General features: G+C 37.8%; 1 protein-coding gene across 1 annotated transcript in view; it reads left to right on the top strand.

Annotated features, from left to right (window-relative positions):
• The first annotated feature begins 1,266 nt into the window (after nucleotides 1–1,266).
• Nucleotides 1,267–16,981, top strand: part of hsd17b4 (hydroxysteroid (17-beta) dehydrogenase 4) — a 38,885-nt gene continuing 23,170 nt past the window's right edge. The window contains exons 1-12 of the mRNA XM_085181142.1: nucleotides 1,267–1,421; nucleotides 1,923–1,976; nucleotides 4,874–4,981; nucleotides 6,143–6,202; nucleotides 6,345–6,366; nucleotides 6,580–6,626; nucleotides 6,836–6,920; nucleotides 9,916–10,103; nucleotides 11,383–11,474; nucleotides 11,622–11,646; nucleotides 11,778–11,906; nucleotides 16,768–16,880. Coding sequence (XP_085037268.1) covers nucleotides 1,370–1,421; nucleotides 1,923–1,976; nucleotides 4,874–4,981; nucleotides 6,143–6,202; nucleotides 6,345–6,366; nucleotides 6,580–6,626; nucleotides 6,836–6,920; nucleotides 9,916–10,103; nucleotides 11,383–11,474; nucleotides 11,622–11,646; nucleotides 11,778–11,906; nucleotides 16,768–16,880 — 975 coding nt within the window. The 5' untranslated portion in view covers nucleotides 1,267–1,369. The remainder of the gene's footprint in view (nucleotides 1,422–1,922; nucleotides 1,977–4,873; nucleotides 4,982–6,142; nucleotides 6,203–6,344; nucleotides 6,367–6,579; nucleotides 6,627–6,835; nucleotides 6,921–9,915; nucleotides 10,104–11,382; nucleotides 11,475–11,621; nucleotides 11,647–11,777; nucleotides 11,907–16,767; nucleotides 16,881–16,981) is intronic.

The raw sequence follows: 16,981 nt of genomic DNA, 5'->3' as shown, positions 1-16,981 counted from the left end.
TCCTCACGCTCTAGAATCTCCCCCCCCCCTCTCTCTCTGTTACATCAAGAGGATGCTGCCTGATTCAGTCACTGTGTTTGGCGTTCTCGTCATTATTGTCCTGCAAATTGTTAACATTTCTTCGTGATTCAGAACGGTTCTGTTTGTTGCGTTCAAATACATCATTACATCCCACCACAGGTGGGCTATCCCTTACAGGTCTAACCTACTGCCAGTCCCGCAATATGCATAATTAATATGCAGGACTTCTTATTATCTGTACTAGGATATAGAATAAATAGTATTGTAAGGGCTGTAAAATAAATGTATTAAATATGACTATTATGAATAAAATTAGGATATTTGCCAACTTTATTTTGTTGATTATTTAGATATGGGTATGTAACGCTAGGAGATAAAAACAGTGATTTAAAATCAAAAACAACCAAACAATCTGCATCTCTCCAACTGGCTTTGAACTGGCTTATATTGCAACCTGTGAAGCCTCAACTTATTTTAGGCTAGAGCTTAATATTCTGATTCACAGAGGAGCAAAGGAGTTCTTAAAATGGTTAATTTCTCCCTGATGAACTCTAAACCATCTGCCTGATGGTAGCAACCAATGTTGGTAGCAACTCATACAAAGAGTACAGAATGTACTCAGATGGATCACACAGCATTCTCTGTGACTGTTTAAGTAGCCTACATACTTGTTCTGTTGTACTGGCTCAGACAGAGTATTGTTGAACTTAACCTGCTGAGTCACTATTGTTAGAAATGCGTTAGAGAGATACCACTTGATAATTGAAGAAGTAACTTCTAAGTGTTTGACACTAAAGGGGGGGGGGGGAGATTAAAAACACTAAAAGGCAAATGAGCATATGCTTTCCTCAAGATGTTTTGAAACTTAGTGGATAATGGAAGAAAGAACGTCATCCGTGCTGAAAAGCAAACTGTTTTGCAGTTTACAGCTGGAGATATGAATAAAATTGGTGTTTTAATAATTGTTGTGAAGCATAAGAACACCTGCACTGCCGCTAATACAAGCAGTCTTTGAGATTTCATCACCATTATCCTTTATCTTTTTCGACTGATTATCTTTCTTGTTGTACAATTCAGATGCTGCAGATTATGTGAATTGGACAATGTCATAAAACAGCCTGAATAATTTTAATATCAAAATTTGAGGTCAAAGTACACAGATTACACGTGTAATGATAAAAACGTTGTAATAAAATCCTGGCTTCTGATTGGTCACTGCTCGTTACAGCCTCCTTATATAGCGGAAGTGGAACTTGTCAGAGTTCATCCTGCTGTCTCAGAAAGCCAGTGCTGCAGCTTTTGTAGCTTCTGTGACCCTCTCAAACCAGACAGGAAATATCTAAAAACAATGTCTCTGTCTTTCGAGGGAAGAGTCGTGCTTGTTACTGGGGCCGGAGGAGGTAAAAATCGCCGTTAGCTGAGCTGTCGACTATGTTGACGCTAAAATAGCCTCTGTATTGTTAGCACCAAATGCTAATCTGGTAGTTGTGGAGTTAGTTCCTTAGTGAGCAGCCCAGTTATTAGGACGGAAATTGCATTAATCTTTTCTCTTCGTGCGCGTTTGTTAGCTGCACAGCTGCTCTAATCACGGCGTCTTGCTGACTGCTAACACTGGGCAATAACTGCAATATAGTATACCAAAGCAAAGTCAGTAAAGCAAACGTTTGTTATTGTTATACAACATGAGCTATTTTAATTCGAGCAGAAACAGACGTCTGTCGGTCTTTTTATTTAATGGAAACGGAGATCAAAGTACGAATGTTGCAATGGCTCGTAGCTCCAGGGAAAGTGTGTGAAAGGGCATGCAGCAACGACACAGCAGTGCTGCAGGTGGTGATGGGTTTTTTCATTCTTTGGAAGTAAGCTTATAGCTTTTTACTCATCTGTCTTTCTTTGCACAGGTCTTGGCAGAGAATATGCACTGGCTTTTGCTGAGAGAGGTGCCTCAGTAATAGGTAAATAAAAGATATTAATTTTTCACTTATTTTACCTTGTGTTTCTATCGTAGTATTGTTAAGATGTCCTGGGACACGTGCAACAAAGCAGAATTTGGATTATCCAGGTCAATGAAGCAAAGTCAAATCTTATTTATTTATATAGCACCTTTCAACATAAATATTACAAACAGCTACACAAGAAAAATTCCAAAACATTAAAATGAAAAAGTTACTTAAAAAAATAAATTAAATTAAAAACACTGAATTTTTGCTGCCCTTTCAAAGACATCACTGAGTCGACATATTCCAGGGTCAGAGGGAGAGCTACTGTTGGAAGAGCGCTGTCTTCCTTTAGTTCTCAGCCTTATGTCCTACATAGCCAGCTGACCCTATTCAAAAGACCCCAGGGATCTCCTGGGGATGTACAGATGTAAAAGTTCACCGATGTGTGCTAGTGCTTGTCCATGCAGAGCTCCAAAAGTCAAAACCAGAATCTTAAAAATTGGACTCTGAAGTTAATGTGGAGCCTGTGGAAGATAATTAGCAATGCTGTGATATGTGAAATCTTGGAAGATTTAGTCAGGTTCTGAACAACCTGCAGATGTTCCAGGGAGGCTTGGGAAAGAAAAGTGAAAACTTAATTACAATAATCCAGACGTGATGAAATCAAGGCATGAATAACAATTTCCAATTCAGAGTGTGACACAATGGAACTCAGCATAAAAGCAACAGTGAAGCAGATGTAATATGAGCATCTAGAAAGAAAGCTGAGTCAAATGTTACACCAAGTTCCCTGATAGATTTATCAAATGTGGTATAGGGACATAGTTTCCAGATAGGCAATGGCAATGTACCAAGTTAAGCTGCCATGGTAACATAGCTGTAGGCTTAACCTGTGCTGGTGTAACCAGTGTGATTCTGCGTTGTGTCTGATAAAAAAGGTAAAAGAAAGAAAGACCTCCAAGTAAATAATTTGCCCACTCCAGCTCCTCTCCCACAGGGGAATTGTAGAAAAAGGGCTGGCATTTATTTTTATATTAAACATAAAGTATGCATTTACACGTAATATATTTGACATAAAATAAAACAAAAACAACAACATGAAATCCGACATACCTGATAAAAAAGGTAAAAGAAAGAAAGACCTCCAAGTAAATAATTTGCCCACTCCAGCTCCTACGACCAAATACAAACAGTGGGGAAGAGGGTTAGCTCAACCCACCACAACTTCCAAGCTAGAAAGGAGTATATATTCATGCTAGCATTTATGGCGCCTAAGACACATTTATGATACACACATACTACACACTTATAACATCTAACAAAAACAGGCTTAATAATGACAATAATTGAACTAAAATCGCAATCATAAACATCAGGGTGGCTAAATATGAATTATATGTGTGTTTTAAGGTGTTGGAAAAGAAATGACACCCACCTCTCCCACAGGGAAATTGTAGAAAAGGGGAGAGGCAAAAGGGGTACATTGTATTTATAGGATTGCACCAAAGAAGAAGAAGAAAAGAATGAGGAGGGGCTCTAACTGATAATGAACATAACTACAGGCTTGGAGGTCCTAAAAGTCAGGTATAAAAGGAACGGTTTGGGGGTTTAGAACACATTTTGTGTAATTATAACAAATGTGATTTATGACCCTGTTACACTGGTAAACACCTAACCTGTAATTTAGTTAGTTTACATACTCCCTCCCTTTAGAGAGAGAATACTCTGTTTAGTTCATCTGTTTTTTAGCAGTCTAGCATCCACAATTTTCAAGTTATCATATTCAAATTTTGTGTGACAGTGGAGACCAACAACCGCTCGAGCTGATTCCACTTTGGCGAAAATCGAGTGAAGGTCCCACCAAATGTGAAAATCAGTACAAACTTCATATTACCCACAATTTTTTTTTTTTTTATGGGTTGTCCTCAAGCTTCAGAGCGTTTACTAGGCCTTGGGGGACATGAGTACCTTGGTTGGCTAAGCATTTGACCTTGACCTTTATTGTTACTTCCCAAGGTCGAAGTTGACCATTAAATTTCTTTTAAAGAAACCATATTGAGTAATATATCATATGAAAGGGCATGGAGAGAGCTGTACAACACACTTCTTATTTTTTTCAATACGATGCCATAATAGGGTTATGTCAGAATCATAAAACATCAAAGTTGTAAATATAGACCTTGCCCTTTCTGGGAAGTTGTGGTCTCTCAGTGCTGTATTTTTATTTTTTTAATTTAAAAAAATATTAGTGAGTATCATATTGGAATACAATATGATACTAGCTCCGCATGGATCCAGCTAGTTTCATATATCCTGTTCATAGTTTGAACATAAAGTTTATACCACTTTATGTTCATATCACTTGCTGCTGACTACACTAAAGCACCAGCTGATTTTTACCTGAAATGAGCAAAAACGTGCAGATTGCTGCATCTGTATGACATACTGGTGAAAATACCTGCTGGTTTAGTGGCGTTCCAGGCTGACGTTGAGTTGATTTGGGATTCACTGATTCAGTTTTAAGAGACTGCGACTGACTTCCATATTACAAAGTGCAACACATGACAGTTGGTTCCAAAAATGTGGGGCGCAACAGATCTTCTGTAACAAATGTCCTGAATTGAGGTGCTACACAGAATTGGTGGAGGGAGAAGTTGGACTAAGATAAATTATATTGAAATTGTCGGTAAGAAGCTTGCATTATGACTGTTGGTTCTTTTATTCTTAAAATTACACAGTTGCAGGCATAAATATTTTCAAATTTCAGTATATTCCTCCTGCCATGACTGAATTTGATCTTAACTCTGTCAAGGAATCAGCTTGCCTATGCTGTTTTCTTAACCTAATCACTCATGGAGAATTGCAAAACTCACCCCATTATTGCTAATCTTTTTCTCCTCGTTGCAATAAAGTGAATGACCTTGGGGCAGACACTAAAGGAGGCGGAAAGAGTTCTGCAGCTGCTGATAAGGTGGTGGAAGAGATAAGAGCGAAGGGAGGCAAGGCAGTGGCGAACTATGGTGAGTTCTTCTCTTCTCTTCTGCTTGCTTCATGTATTTAGTTCATGTAATGGCTGAGTGAAAAATAGTATTGATTTCTATCAGTTGGACTTGCTCAGTGATGAAACTGTTGGTGAGTATTGAAGATGTGTCTCACCTTTAGGAGAAAAAAATCGTTTTTGAAAACAAAACAATCACTCTGTTTTATTGGCGATTTTAAATGTTGACTTTTTGTCCATTTTTTTTGCCACACATCACATCAATACTTAAACTTGAAAGAAGAGTGAGGCTATAATCTTTATCACTATAAAAGTTTCTTATATGCCTCCCAAATCTGCTCATTGCTTCTGTATATATAACTATGAGCCAACTATAAAGGAAGTCCAATATAGTCAGGCTTTCTTTGCGTTAGCTGGCTTGATAAAACCCCAGCTGTAGATAACGGGTACTGCAACAGTGGTTATCAACTTTCTTTGTTAAGCCCGGATTCCTGCTTCAGCCTCTGTGAGTGCTAACATAAAAAGTGGCTTTTCACATGTCATCTGACTCTTCCTCTGCACAAATTGCTGCCTGCTCCGATCATTATCACATGATGATAATGAAAAAAAGGTGACAACATCTATAAATAAAATAAAAATAAAGCAGTGAAATGCAACATCTTGCAAATAAGACAGGAAATTAATGCCGCAGAAAATCATTAATCTTTGGATTTAGTGCACAGAGAGGTAAAATAAACAGTTTAACTCGAGTTAATTATGTTATCTGATAAATCTGATGGTCTACACTGATGTAACTTTACAGCTGAGCTTCATTCATGACATAATGTACGTAAGGTAGGCTCCTTAACAACTTGTACATATAAAATGTATTAACTCAGCAGAGCATCTGTATTAAATTTGGTGAAAAAAATGCTGATTCCAGTCGATTTTAACCTAAAATTCCCAACTAGATTATATATTCATATATTCAACATATGTTGTCGCTGTGATTGTACCGAGGGGGAAAATAGTCACTTTTGTGATATGAAAAACTCAGATTTTGAACTTGGTTAATCTCACTTTGAAGTACAACCTGAACTAAAGCTAACAAGAAACAATCTTTTAAGACCAATTTCTCAAAAAGAAAAAAAAAAAGAAAGAATGTAAAACTGTGAAAAATGACAGTTTTGTTATGTCTATGCAGATTCTGTAGAAGATGGAGAGAAGCTGATCCAGACAGCATTGGATGCATTTGGAAGAATAGGTGTGTATAAACCTTCTATGGAAATCCTGCGGCCACTAGTGCTGATACCTGTCACTACTGATTTACGAAATGATCATAAAATGATTGTCAGCAATGTCGTTACAGTTATTCACTGACTTTAATATCGTACATTTTTTTCCAGATGTTGTTGTAAACAATGCTGGGTAAGTCCTCTAATAGCAACAATCACACATTTTATTTTTTTATTTATTATTAAAAAAATGTTTACTCGTCTCATGTGCTATTAGAATGGCCATTTGGTTGCAGTTTCCAGATTCATTTGAGCATGTAATATTGGCTTATTTAAAAAAAGGGGGAAAAAGTCTAAATGCAGGGAAAAAAATGCTAAAACCCTTTCTTTGCTTTTCCCTACCAAGAATACTTCGTGACCGATCATTTGCCAGGACGAGTGATTTGGATTGGGGTAATTACACTTTAATTACATATTTACTTGATTACCTGTGTGTCTTCTTTTATTTACCCCACAATGATATAGGTAGATCAATATGTTTTAAATTGTGTTTAAAACCTGCCATATGCTTCGAACCACACTGTTCTAATGCTAAATATCAGAGATGTGTATTGTTATGCATTAATGTTTACTTGTGTTTTTCCTCTTACTCTGCATCACAGACCTCATTCAAAGAGTTCACTTGAGAGGCTCTTTCTTAGTGACTCGAGCTGCCTGGAACCACATGAAAAACCAAAAGTTTGGCAGGTAAGTAGCTCAGCTTGTAACAGCTATTGACGCAGGTAAAACTGTGTCATCCTCTTATTACGTGGGTAGGATATTTTTCTTTCCTTAGATCTGTCAAGTTACAGTATCCTCAACAGGCAACATTACTGGAGTGTTATCAAGACCTCGGTACCATGTGATCCATGTTCATACGTCAGCAACAGTACTAAAGATAGGCCGACAAAAAACGTTGACTATGATTAAGTGGTCTCTTGAGGATAATTGTCATAGACATATTCAGATGCTGCTTTAGTCACTATTCTTTAATACAAATAGACCTCAAATGGTGCAAAACCAAATTCATATCTTGGGTTGTTTTTGGGTTGTTTTTATGATTTTTTTTTTTTTTTTTTTTTTTACATGCTTTTATTAGCATGATTTATGGTTTTGTTTTTGCTTTTTTTCCCTACTATCTTACACCATAAAAACTGCTTGATCAAGACATGCAGTGTTAGAAAGAGTCTGTAAGCCTTTTGGAATTACCAGGATTTGTCTGTGACTAATACAATTTAGTCTGATTTTTGTCTAATTCCCAAAACACCAGCTTGATGTTCCATAGCACCGTTTTAATATTGAAATAATCAACTTGTTCTCAACCTGAAGTCATTTTACGAAAGTTGCCTTTTGCCCATAAGGCACCGTACACAGAGGGATTTCAGGAATATTTCAGAGATCTGCAAACACTGCAAACAGATCTGGGGGTGCCATTAGCATTAGTCCCATTTTTTTTATTAGCTGTGGCTAACGTCCAGCTGGCATCTTAGTGTTTTGCTCTTGGTGCAGCTTTTTACTTTCCGCCACTCATTATTTGTAGAGAGACGACTGAACAGCTGTGTCGAACTTGACCACATTGGAATTGTGGTCAAGTTGCACATCTGTTCCATATGAAGCTTACTGCCCACTCCACTGAGACTATCCTACACTTCTTTTGCCTTATCTAAAATAATTTATTTCTTTGGCTGCCTTGGAGCAAAGCGGACCACAACCGAGTGAATATGTCAGTTGTGTTTATGTTCTCCTTTGTTAACATTTAAGACTTTCTTGAACTTGTACTGAGGATATGTACAGACTGGCTTTGGCGACAGTTATTTTAGATTACAATGTATAAATGTATACATTGTTTATTTGGAACTGATGAAACAATTAAGTTTCCCTTTTTCTTTTATGTTCTTCTGTAAAAGCTGAAGATTTTACTTTATTATATGTTATATATACCGGTGTTAGTTGTGTTGTTCTTCAGTATATTCATCATGTTCAAGTTCGGACAGTAAAATAAATAGTATTTGAAACAAAATCAACCTTAATCTTCACTTAGGAGCAAAAGTGAACCTTTAATCTTGACAGAAATTGTGATTTGATTTATAACATGCTAATATTTTTTCCATGTCGCTCAGCCATTCTAGTGGATGATTGTTACTAACTTGAAACAGTGATGAAGTTAGCAGATGAAGTTTGTATTGATTTTTGCTTTAACAATGCCATGCGTTGCTTATGGAAGATAAATGATGACAGTGTAGACTTGAACAGACATGCAGTGCATATTCCGGTGTTTGATTAATGGGGGTTTTACTAACAGGCCTCTGTTGCATGTGCAGCTAATAACATTAGCAGTGGCTGTTTTCTGGAACGGAACTGTTATTGAGATTTTTATTAATTACAGATGGGCTTTTCGTGACATGCAAAACAGACTCTGAACAAAAGCCTGTTTTATTTATGTTCAGAAAAAAGTCTGTGTTATAGTTTGCAGAGGAATGTTGCTCAAGTGTTATCGTAAGTAATAGATGTCCTTCTCAAGTGCACACAAGCCATTTTACACAAATAGCAGCTCATAAACACTAAAGTAACATTTGTACTGCACTGAGCTCGAGAGCATCTTATTACTGTGTAGAATAAAACAACCTTTGGTAATAATGTTGCTGATACTGAATGAAGGTTGTCCGGCAGCTGTGGTTGGCTGCTTTTTGGTATAGTTTGGATCTACTTGCCCCAGTTGGAGCAGTGCTTCTCAAACATTTCAGAAGACAAGTCCAGGCTCCACACCCCACATCTTATTTTTTAAAATTATTCCTCTTCCAAAGAGTTCTGCGTGATTAGCTTTAGTTTTAAACCATCTATAACCCAATAACACAATGTCCCCGTCAGTGGGCCACGAAGAGATCATTAAATGGTGCAAAAAAGGATGTACTGACATCTTACAAGAAGCTGTCCACCACCATCAGCAGAACACCAGAGGAGGGACTGTCTCGAGAATGAACAATGTCAGTAGAGTTCCAGAAATGTATAGAAATAATGTCAAGCTTTATTAAGCCTGTTCCATAAGCACATCTTGGTCCACCGCCTTACACTTTGTGTTTTTGTTTTTCATTTAATTTGTCATCCCTCTGTATTTTGCAGTGCTCATGGGAAATTTTAAAATCCAATCTCGGTGTGCAGTCACCTCAAACAAAAATGTACGGTACATTTAAAGGTAAAACCACAGCAGAAAGAAATGAAATGATAAAGGTCATAGCCTGACTCCCCTGCTCACTCACTATATGAAAACATGAAGGAATACACTTACATAATGTGTTTATGTTCTGGATCAAGTCCCTGGTGCAACATTTTATCATGCGATGCTCTTTAAATATTACTGTGCTGAGACTCAGAAAACTGACTGAGACATTTGAGCACAGAAATTGATATTATTATACAGAGTATTGTATCTGATGACCGGCAAGGTGTTCCTCAGAAGTCTCCTGCACCTAATGTAGCGTTGTTTATGATGGTCACCTTGATAAAGCTAGTGTCTGTGTAAACATGCTAGGATTGCATGACTAGATGCTTACATATGCACGTTCCTGGGTGTAAGCAGGCATGAAAAATATCTAAGTCTTTGTAAGATTGTGTGTGGAGAGGCCGTCTGGGTCTCTTATGACTCCTTCGTGATGCCTGTCACTTTGTATTAATCCTAACGTTGCCTCTGGTTTTCTGTGGCCAGAATCATCATGACTGCTTCAGCCGCAGGGATCTATGGCAACTTTGGCCAGGCCAACTACAGCGCTGCCAAGCTGGGCTTGCTGGGGCTGGCTAACACTTTGGCAATTGAGGGTCGCAAGTACAACATCCACTGCAATACGATTGCTCCTGTTGCTGGGTCACGGCTCACAGAAACAGTCATGCCTCCAGGTAAGAGTAAAAAACATATATTAACATATATAAACATATATATTGTATGCAGCTGGTCTATATGATGTAGGTACACACACCCTTACAGATAATGTTTTTTTTTTTTTTTTAATTTTATCTCATTGAACAGGCTGAAATGGACAAATGGGTTTTAACCAAAGCATTTTTTGAGAGCAGTTGCATAATGTAATACCATGTAATGTGGATTTACAAAATTTGAGGCAACAGCACTCCCGTTCGACATGCAAATTTTTCATCTAATATTCAAGAGCAGTGTTTTCTTGCTTTTCCAAGGGCCATGATGAAATCATGCACCCTGTGAGTGCTTTAAAAGTTTTAATGTGTCAGCCCTTTATTTAAGCAGGCAGCTATGTCCTCCTTGCAATACTGTATGTGTTGTCTTCCAGTATTAAGAGAAAAAGTAAGCTAATAAATCATTTAGTTTTTGTGTTGAACGCATTTTAGAAAGGGGCAATCAGGATTGAATGCCTACAATTAAGATTAAGCAACTAAGATATAGAATTGGCAATCTTATCTTGTGTATTAATATAACACAAAACAAAAAAACATCACCCTTAAGAATAACTGGGACTGGGAATGTTTTTCCAACCCCTGACTCGGTATTTGTAAAAATCTGAACGTCACAGTTACACTGAGCATGCTTTGTGACTGCAGCTCTGGAATAAGAAGTATTAAGTGAATTAAGGGAAAGGTTTTGTTGCCCTGCCGTGCCAGCCTACGGTAGCATCTGTCGCACACTGCGTTGTGCCAACTGTCACAGGGGCCTCACCTTAGTAAATGACTTGGTTCCATATGTTTGCTTTCACTCACTGACACTTTTCTAAAAAAAATTAATGACAAAACCCATCTTGCTAAGCAGCAGCGAGTTCAGTGAAGCAGAAGGGCTTCTTTTTACCACTAGGGTACAGATATTTTCAGCACACACAAGGGATATTAAAAAAAAAGTTTAAGCTTGTGCCATATTTTCTTTTTTCAGTTAATTCCAGCATGTTTAAGAAATATTTCGCTAACAGATTGCTAGTACTAGGACTGATACTGACCTGGTCTCATGAATTCAAGCATTCTGTTTGTTTCTTCATGTGAAGCCAGTTCATGTTTTTGCCATCTGTCTTGCAGAAGATTATAAGTTAAATGCAAAAACAAACAATATGTAGTATTGTACTCCATGTATAAATGAACCAAATGCAACATATTTTAAAAATCAAGACCTTCTTTGCCCTTTATTACAGATGTAAACCAGATGTTTTGTTTTATGTAGATCTTGTGGCGTCTCTGAAGCCTGAGTATGTTGCTCCTTTGGTCCTCTGGCTCTGTCATGAACAATGCCAGGAGAATGGAGGACTGTTTGAGGTACTGAAACTGTCACTATACTCCTTGTAGCTTTGTTTCATCTTGGAGAAAAATAATGTACAATAGCATATTATTTTTCTATAGAGAGGCAATATTTCTTAATCTCCATGTGCATTTGCTGTTCTCTTCATGTTTGACTCCCTTTAGGTTGGTGCAGGGTGGATTGGTAAATGTGAGTACTGTGTGTTTTGTCCAGAGGAAATGTCTGTATGCATTTGCCATATTCATTAGTCCCCCAGACTGCTGCTACAGTATGTGTGGGGTTTATACTGTGCCATGACCCCTGTATTTGTGTGTGTGTAGTGCGCTGGGAGCGTACTCAGGGCTATATAGTGAGACAGAGGAACCAATCCATGAAACCCGAGTCCATCAGGGACCACTGGGAAAAAATATGTGACTTCACAGATGCCACCAAACCTGCTAATGTACAAGGTCAGTGATGCACCAGGCCAAATACACACTTACGCAATTGGTAACCTACAGAAAAATGTATAAGTGTATCGTCACACTTGAGGACAATATACACACACACACGACTTCAAGTCCATCCTCATGGGTTTTAGCTGTATTTTTTACTATATTAAAATATGTTTAATACAGTTTAATCATAAAAGCAGATTGTTCATAATGACTAATACATGGCTCACAGAAACGGTCAGGCCTTCAGGTAGGAGTAAAAAACATATATTGCATGCAGCTGATCTATATGAGGTGGGTCCTCACACTTTTGCAGATACTATTTTTTTTTTTCTTTTATCTTATTGGACACACTTGAGGACAATATACACACACATGACATGACAAAATATGGGCTCAGAGAGAAAAGAATGAATAAAGACACTCTGAATAGGCAGGCTTTTTCCCCCTTTCACTCATAGTGGAGTAAAACTTAGTAATTCAGCCTAAACAGGCAAAGATGAGCTAAATTGAATTAAAATGAATGCTGTTGAGATGCTTGTCATTTGGATTTCGGATGTGATTTAATTGTTTTCCGCTGAACTTGTTGTCTGTGTCCAGACTGGACATTAAAATTACCATCATTACCTGAGGCCTCAGTCAGATAGTTTTATTGATCTTACAGCGAGCAACTGGCAACCACTGCACTGGCGAGTAATCTGTACTCCCCAACTGGTTGTGAGTTTGCTGGCAGTTGCTAGCATGACACTGGTTGCAAAGAGGCTGCACTGAAACCTCCTTGTGATTGCTTTGGGTGCTAACAGGGAATCATTAGTTTGCATGGAAGATGCCAACTTGTCTTGCAAACTAATTACTAAGCAGTAATGAAACTGTGAGAAATGCAGTGCAATTCAGAAACATAAAAATGTTTACCAGTCTGGATGGGCAAGATACTCATGGCTGTGAATGGGTAAATGAGACATGTGGTACAGGTCGGACTTGAACCTGCGCTACTGCACTTTAACCCTATGCTTGTCTGCTCCCCGCTGAGCTCAAGTGCCTCCCAGAAAGTTTTTAAGTTAAACAAATATTACACTCTGAAGTGATCGGGTTGTCTAAACATGGACTCACAGCACTGCAAGCCACTGTGCCATGTGCTTTCTCTGAGCAGATAGTCGTCACAGATGTGCTCTAGTGTAACGTTTCACCAAGACTGCAAGCACGGCTTTTGACAGTTTCACATGTGAATTATTTCATGTTACTGAAGCTCAGTGGTCTTATCCTTCAAAGTAATTGACAACCATCATTGTTAAAAGATGTAAGCTTTTATGAAAATGTAAAACACGGTCTTTAAGAATTGATTTCTTGCCTTTAGTCTTGAATGGTCATTCACTGTGAGCTGAATCATTTCTCTTCAAAGCAGTAACCACGCAACACAGACCAGAGATTAGACTATTTTCACAGCGGCTTTCCTTATTAGTGCCTGGATCACACTTTCACACTTGTTTGACTCACTCTTTGTTGAGTCAGAATTATTCAGATTTCAGATCATTACATAGCTACATAATTTGCCCTTTGGTCTTGGAGTAGTAGTGGGCTAACTTTGTGCTACTCTAAAGAAATTCATGTCTTTCATGTTTTAGTAGCACGGCCTTAGTAAATGTCTAGATATACACAACCTTTTTTCATTGTCATTGACAATTGACATTGTCATTTTCCACAATACTGGTTTATACCCAAATAAATCTGCAGTTTTGTTGCAACATTGATGTGATATTGGTTGATTGTTAGAAGAGAGGGAAATAAAAAAGCTGTGTTTTGAGACCTGTCTTTTAATTAAAGTTAGGATTAGCCTCTTTTGAGTGGAACCACTTTTGAAGAGCTCAATGAAAGGAAAAATAAAAGCGCCTGGATTGTTAGCCCTCATGTAGTCATGCTGTCAGGCTCGGCACTTATGAGGGTGATAACCTTCTGAAATCATCTGTATTTACAGTGAGTTAGGTAACAATCAAAGACTGAGGAGCAGATGGTGGTGGAGATTGATGTGAATGAGGTGGAGAAAAGAAGCCAAGTTCAATATGATGTTGAGTGTGAACGAGTGTAGTATTGTTCAGAAAAGAGCTCCAGCAAACAAGAGACTGGCGATTGTTGATTATTATTTCTCTCCACCTCCTCCACCTTATCCTTCCTTTCATATCCACATTCAAAGAGAGGTTGGCGGTGTTAACATTAACAGAATGGGGGTGGCAGTCCCACAGGGCACTAGCTGGTCTCATTAGCATGGCTTTGTAGTACCACCTCATTTGTATCTTATTTGTTGCTACCTCTGTTTGGTAAGTGCCTGCCGCTGAGTGACGGTAATAGGATCTCTGGACTTCTCAGTCTTACCCTGGTCCCGGTCCGTGCACGTTTCAGCTATTTTCCTTTGTTCATGCGGCAACAGGTTGAATCAGCATATATATTTAAAGAGTTGTGTCGCCTTTGTTGTTACATTTACACTTTTTGGGTGTTCTTAAAACAACCTGAGAACCCGCAGGACTCGTGCAAACAACTGTGTGAATAGAGAAATGTTTATTCTGCAGGTACATAAGGGCTCGCATGTATTTCCATTTTAAAGCTGCTTCTGGATCAGTATGTTTTAGACTGAAATTCATTTATTCAGCATTTGTATAGTTTCACTGAAACATGAACCCCAGGGTTGTTGTTCTATAGCTGGGTTAAAAAAAAAAAATCAGTCTTTGCAGTTTCCTAACTGTGAAACCAGAATGAGCGACTACACATAAGAGACCTTTGAAAGAATATTTCGAAATTCAAAGACCTCAGAGTGAGGTTTGAAAAACGCAACCAAATTCCTGTTTTGCAGCCTTTTAACAGTTAAACAATAAATGCTAAAGAGCTGAACATACTACCACATGCCCATGCTGCTGTATTATTTCATCTGCTCATACGGATATTTAATTACACGTAGAAAATGTAATTACAGTAATTGTAGGTCTCCTGCAATGCTCAGGTCCTGCTCAATTATATAAATGTTGTTGTAGTCTGTTTGGTTGTTGCTAGGCGACGTGATCACATAGTATGTCATGCATAATTCAACCTTTTGTAGATATAGATTAATGTTATTGTCATGCCATTACAATGATACAATGGTTTTATAAAGTATTATAGTTGCATAAACAGTAGAAAACTGGTCATTTTAGCTCATTGGTAGGGTGTATACTGATTATGTCATAATATTCAAACCTCCAGGGGACTAAGATGTTCCTTTAGGCTTATAGAGGGAGACTTTTTGCATTATATTAAGAAAGATATAATGTTTATTTAGAGCCGATATGACCTGGAAGAAGGTGACTTTATTTGCATTCATTTAATATATGCTAAAAATATATTTTTAGAGCTGTTAAGTTGTGTCTTGCATCGCTTTGATGGCTGGCTGTTGTTGTCTTGGTAACCTTTTAATATACTTACTACCAGCTCATATGATCACCAATGAGTGATACTGTGCTCTCATTGGGGGACAATTCAATTGCTACCCTGGATGTTGATCAAATTTTTTTGCGTTCTGCCCACTTTGTGTTTGACTGTGATTTAGATTGTTTGACTTGAAGTCGCCAGATGTCATTCATTTTCTCTGGTCAGCCGCCACTTTGCTGTAAATCTTCTCCAGTGTGGATGCATCTGTAGCGCGAACATTAACCTTATTCCTGCAGATGTGTTGCTGTAATTTAGATTATCTGGCTGATTGCTTTCCTCAAATGAACCCCAAAAATGATCAAACTGTGATAATTTTGTCTTTCTTTCATTTTTCTCTCTTTTTTGAACAAATTTTGCATCTCTAAGGAGCTGTTATCATGATTTTAGATTGAAAACACCCATATTTTCATTGGTCATTATTTAACATTGATTACAGTATAACCGTTTAATTTCTGCAATACAGATTTTTTTTTCTGTTAATGGTTTGTCTTATATTGAATTAGTGAAACTTGAATAGATGCCATTTGTTTATAACTATTTGGTTTAAAAAAAGCATAATTATATTTGGCTGTCTGTATACACAAACTATATATAATTTATGTGTTGCAAAATTCTAATATGTAATAAATGTGAAATGGAATGCAGTACCTAGATGAGGAGTATTTGGTCAAATCCAGCATGATGGGGAGGGGGGGAGGGGGAAAAACAAGCGGTGCAGAAGGAATTGGGGGGAGGCAACAGTCTTTCTTCTGTTTGCAACACACATGCATGCAAACTGTATACTCGGCTGGAGACTGCCCAGCATGGTGAAACACACTGAAGATACTTCTTAGACTTGCTGCACAGCTTGGGGTGTGTGTGTGTGTGTGTGCGTTCGTGTACGTGCGTGTCCGTGTCCAGGTCCCAGCATGCTGCTATATAAAACGGCTCCCTGAACTACTCTCCTTCATTAGCCGAGTTGTAAAAACCACACCCCACTCTACACAATATGCTTAATGAAACATTTGACATTTAGCAGATGATTATGTTGATGCTTTTTCGTTATATTACCAAGAGCTACACGAGAAGACTAATTATTATTGTCATGCCTTTACAATATATTAAGCTAAGTGCAGCATCTAAATTAGTGGCACAATAAAAACAATCTGTGTAAGTTATTGTTCGCATAGATAAAACAAACCTCACACAGTTGTTTTACAAATGTCATTGGTTTTCCTTTAAGACGGGTAGTTTCCTCTTCTGTAGCAATTGTTGATTTCTACTCGTATAAGAGAGCCAGTTTCAACACTTCACTCATGCTGTGTTTATTTCCAAATGAAAACAAAACTCTTTGACTATTGCTGAGGAATAAATTCATCTTGCTGAGAAGTAACATGATTATCTTGGTTGGCTAACAGCATGTATCGCTCTCACATTTATTTAGAGTCTTTGCAGTCAATGGTGAGTGTGCTGTCTCAAGTGGAATCGCAGGGTGATGTTGGTGTGAATCCAGCAGCAGCTGCAGCCTCTGCAGGCTTGGGATCAGGGATTGATCCTGTAAGTAAAATAATCTGTTAATGTGTTTTCTTGCTTTTTTTTTTTTCTTCTTTAGTTCAATGTTGATATAAAATTAATCATAAAGTTTAGTTTAAAATCTG

Source organism: Neolamprologus multifasciatus, chromosome 12 (assembly GCF_963576455.1).
Source record: "Neolamprologus multifasciatus chromosome 12, fNeoMul1.2, whole genome shotgun sequence".
Taxonomy (NCBI): domain Eukaryota; kingdom Metazoa; phylum Chordata; class Actinopteri; order Cichliformes; family Cichlidae; genus Neolamprologus; species Neolamprologus multifasciatus.
Note: the sequence above shows the minus strand (reverse complement) of the source record. Positions and strands in the feature narration are given on the sequence as shown.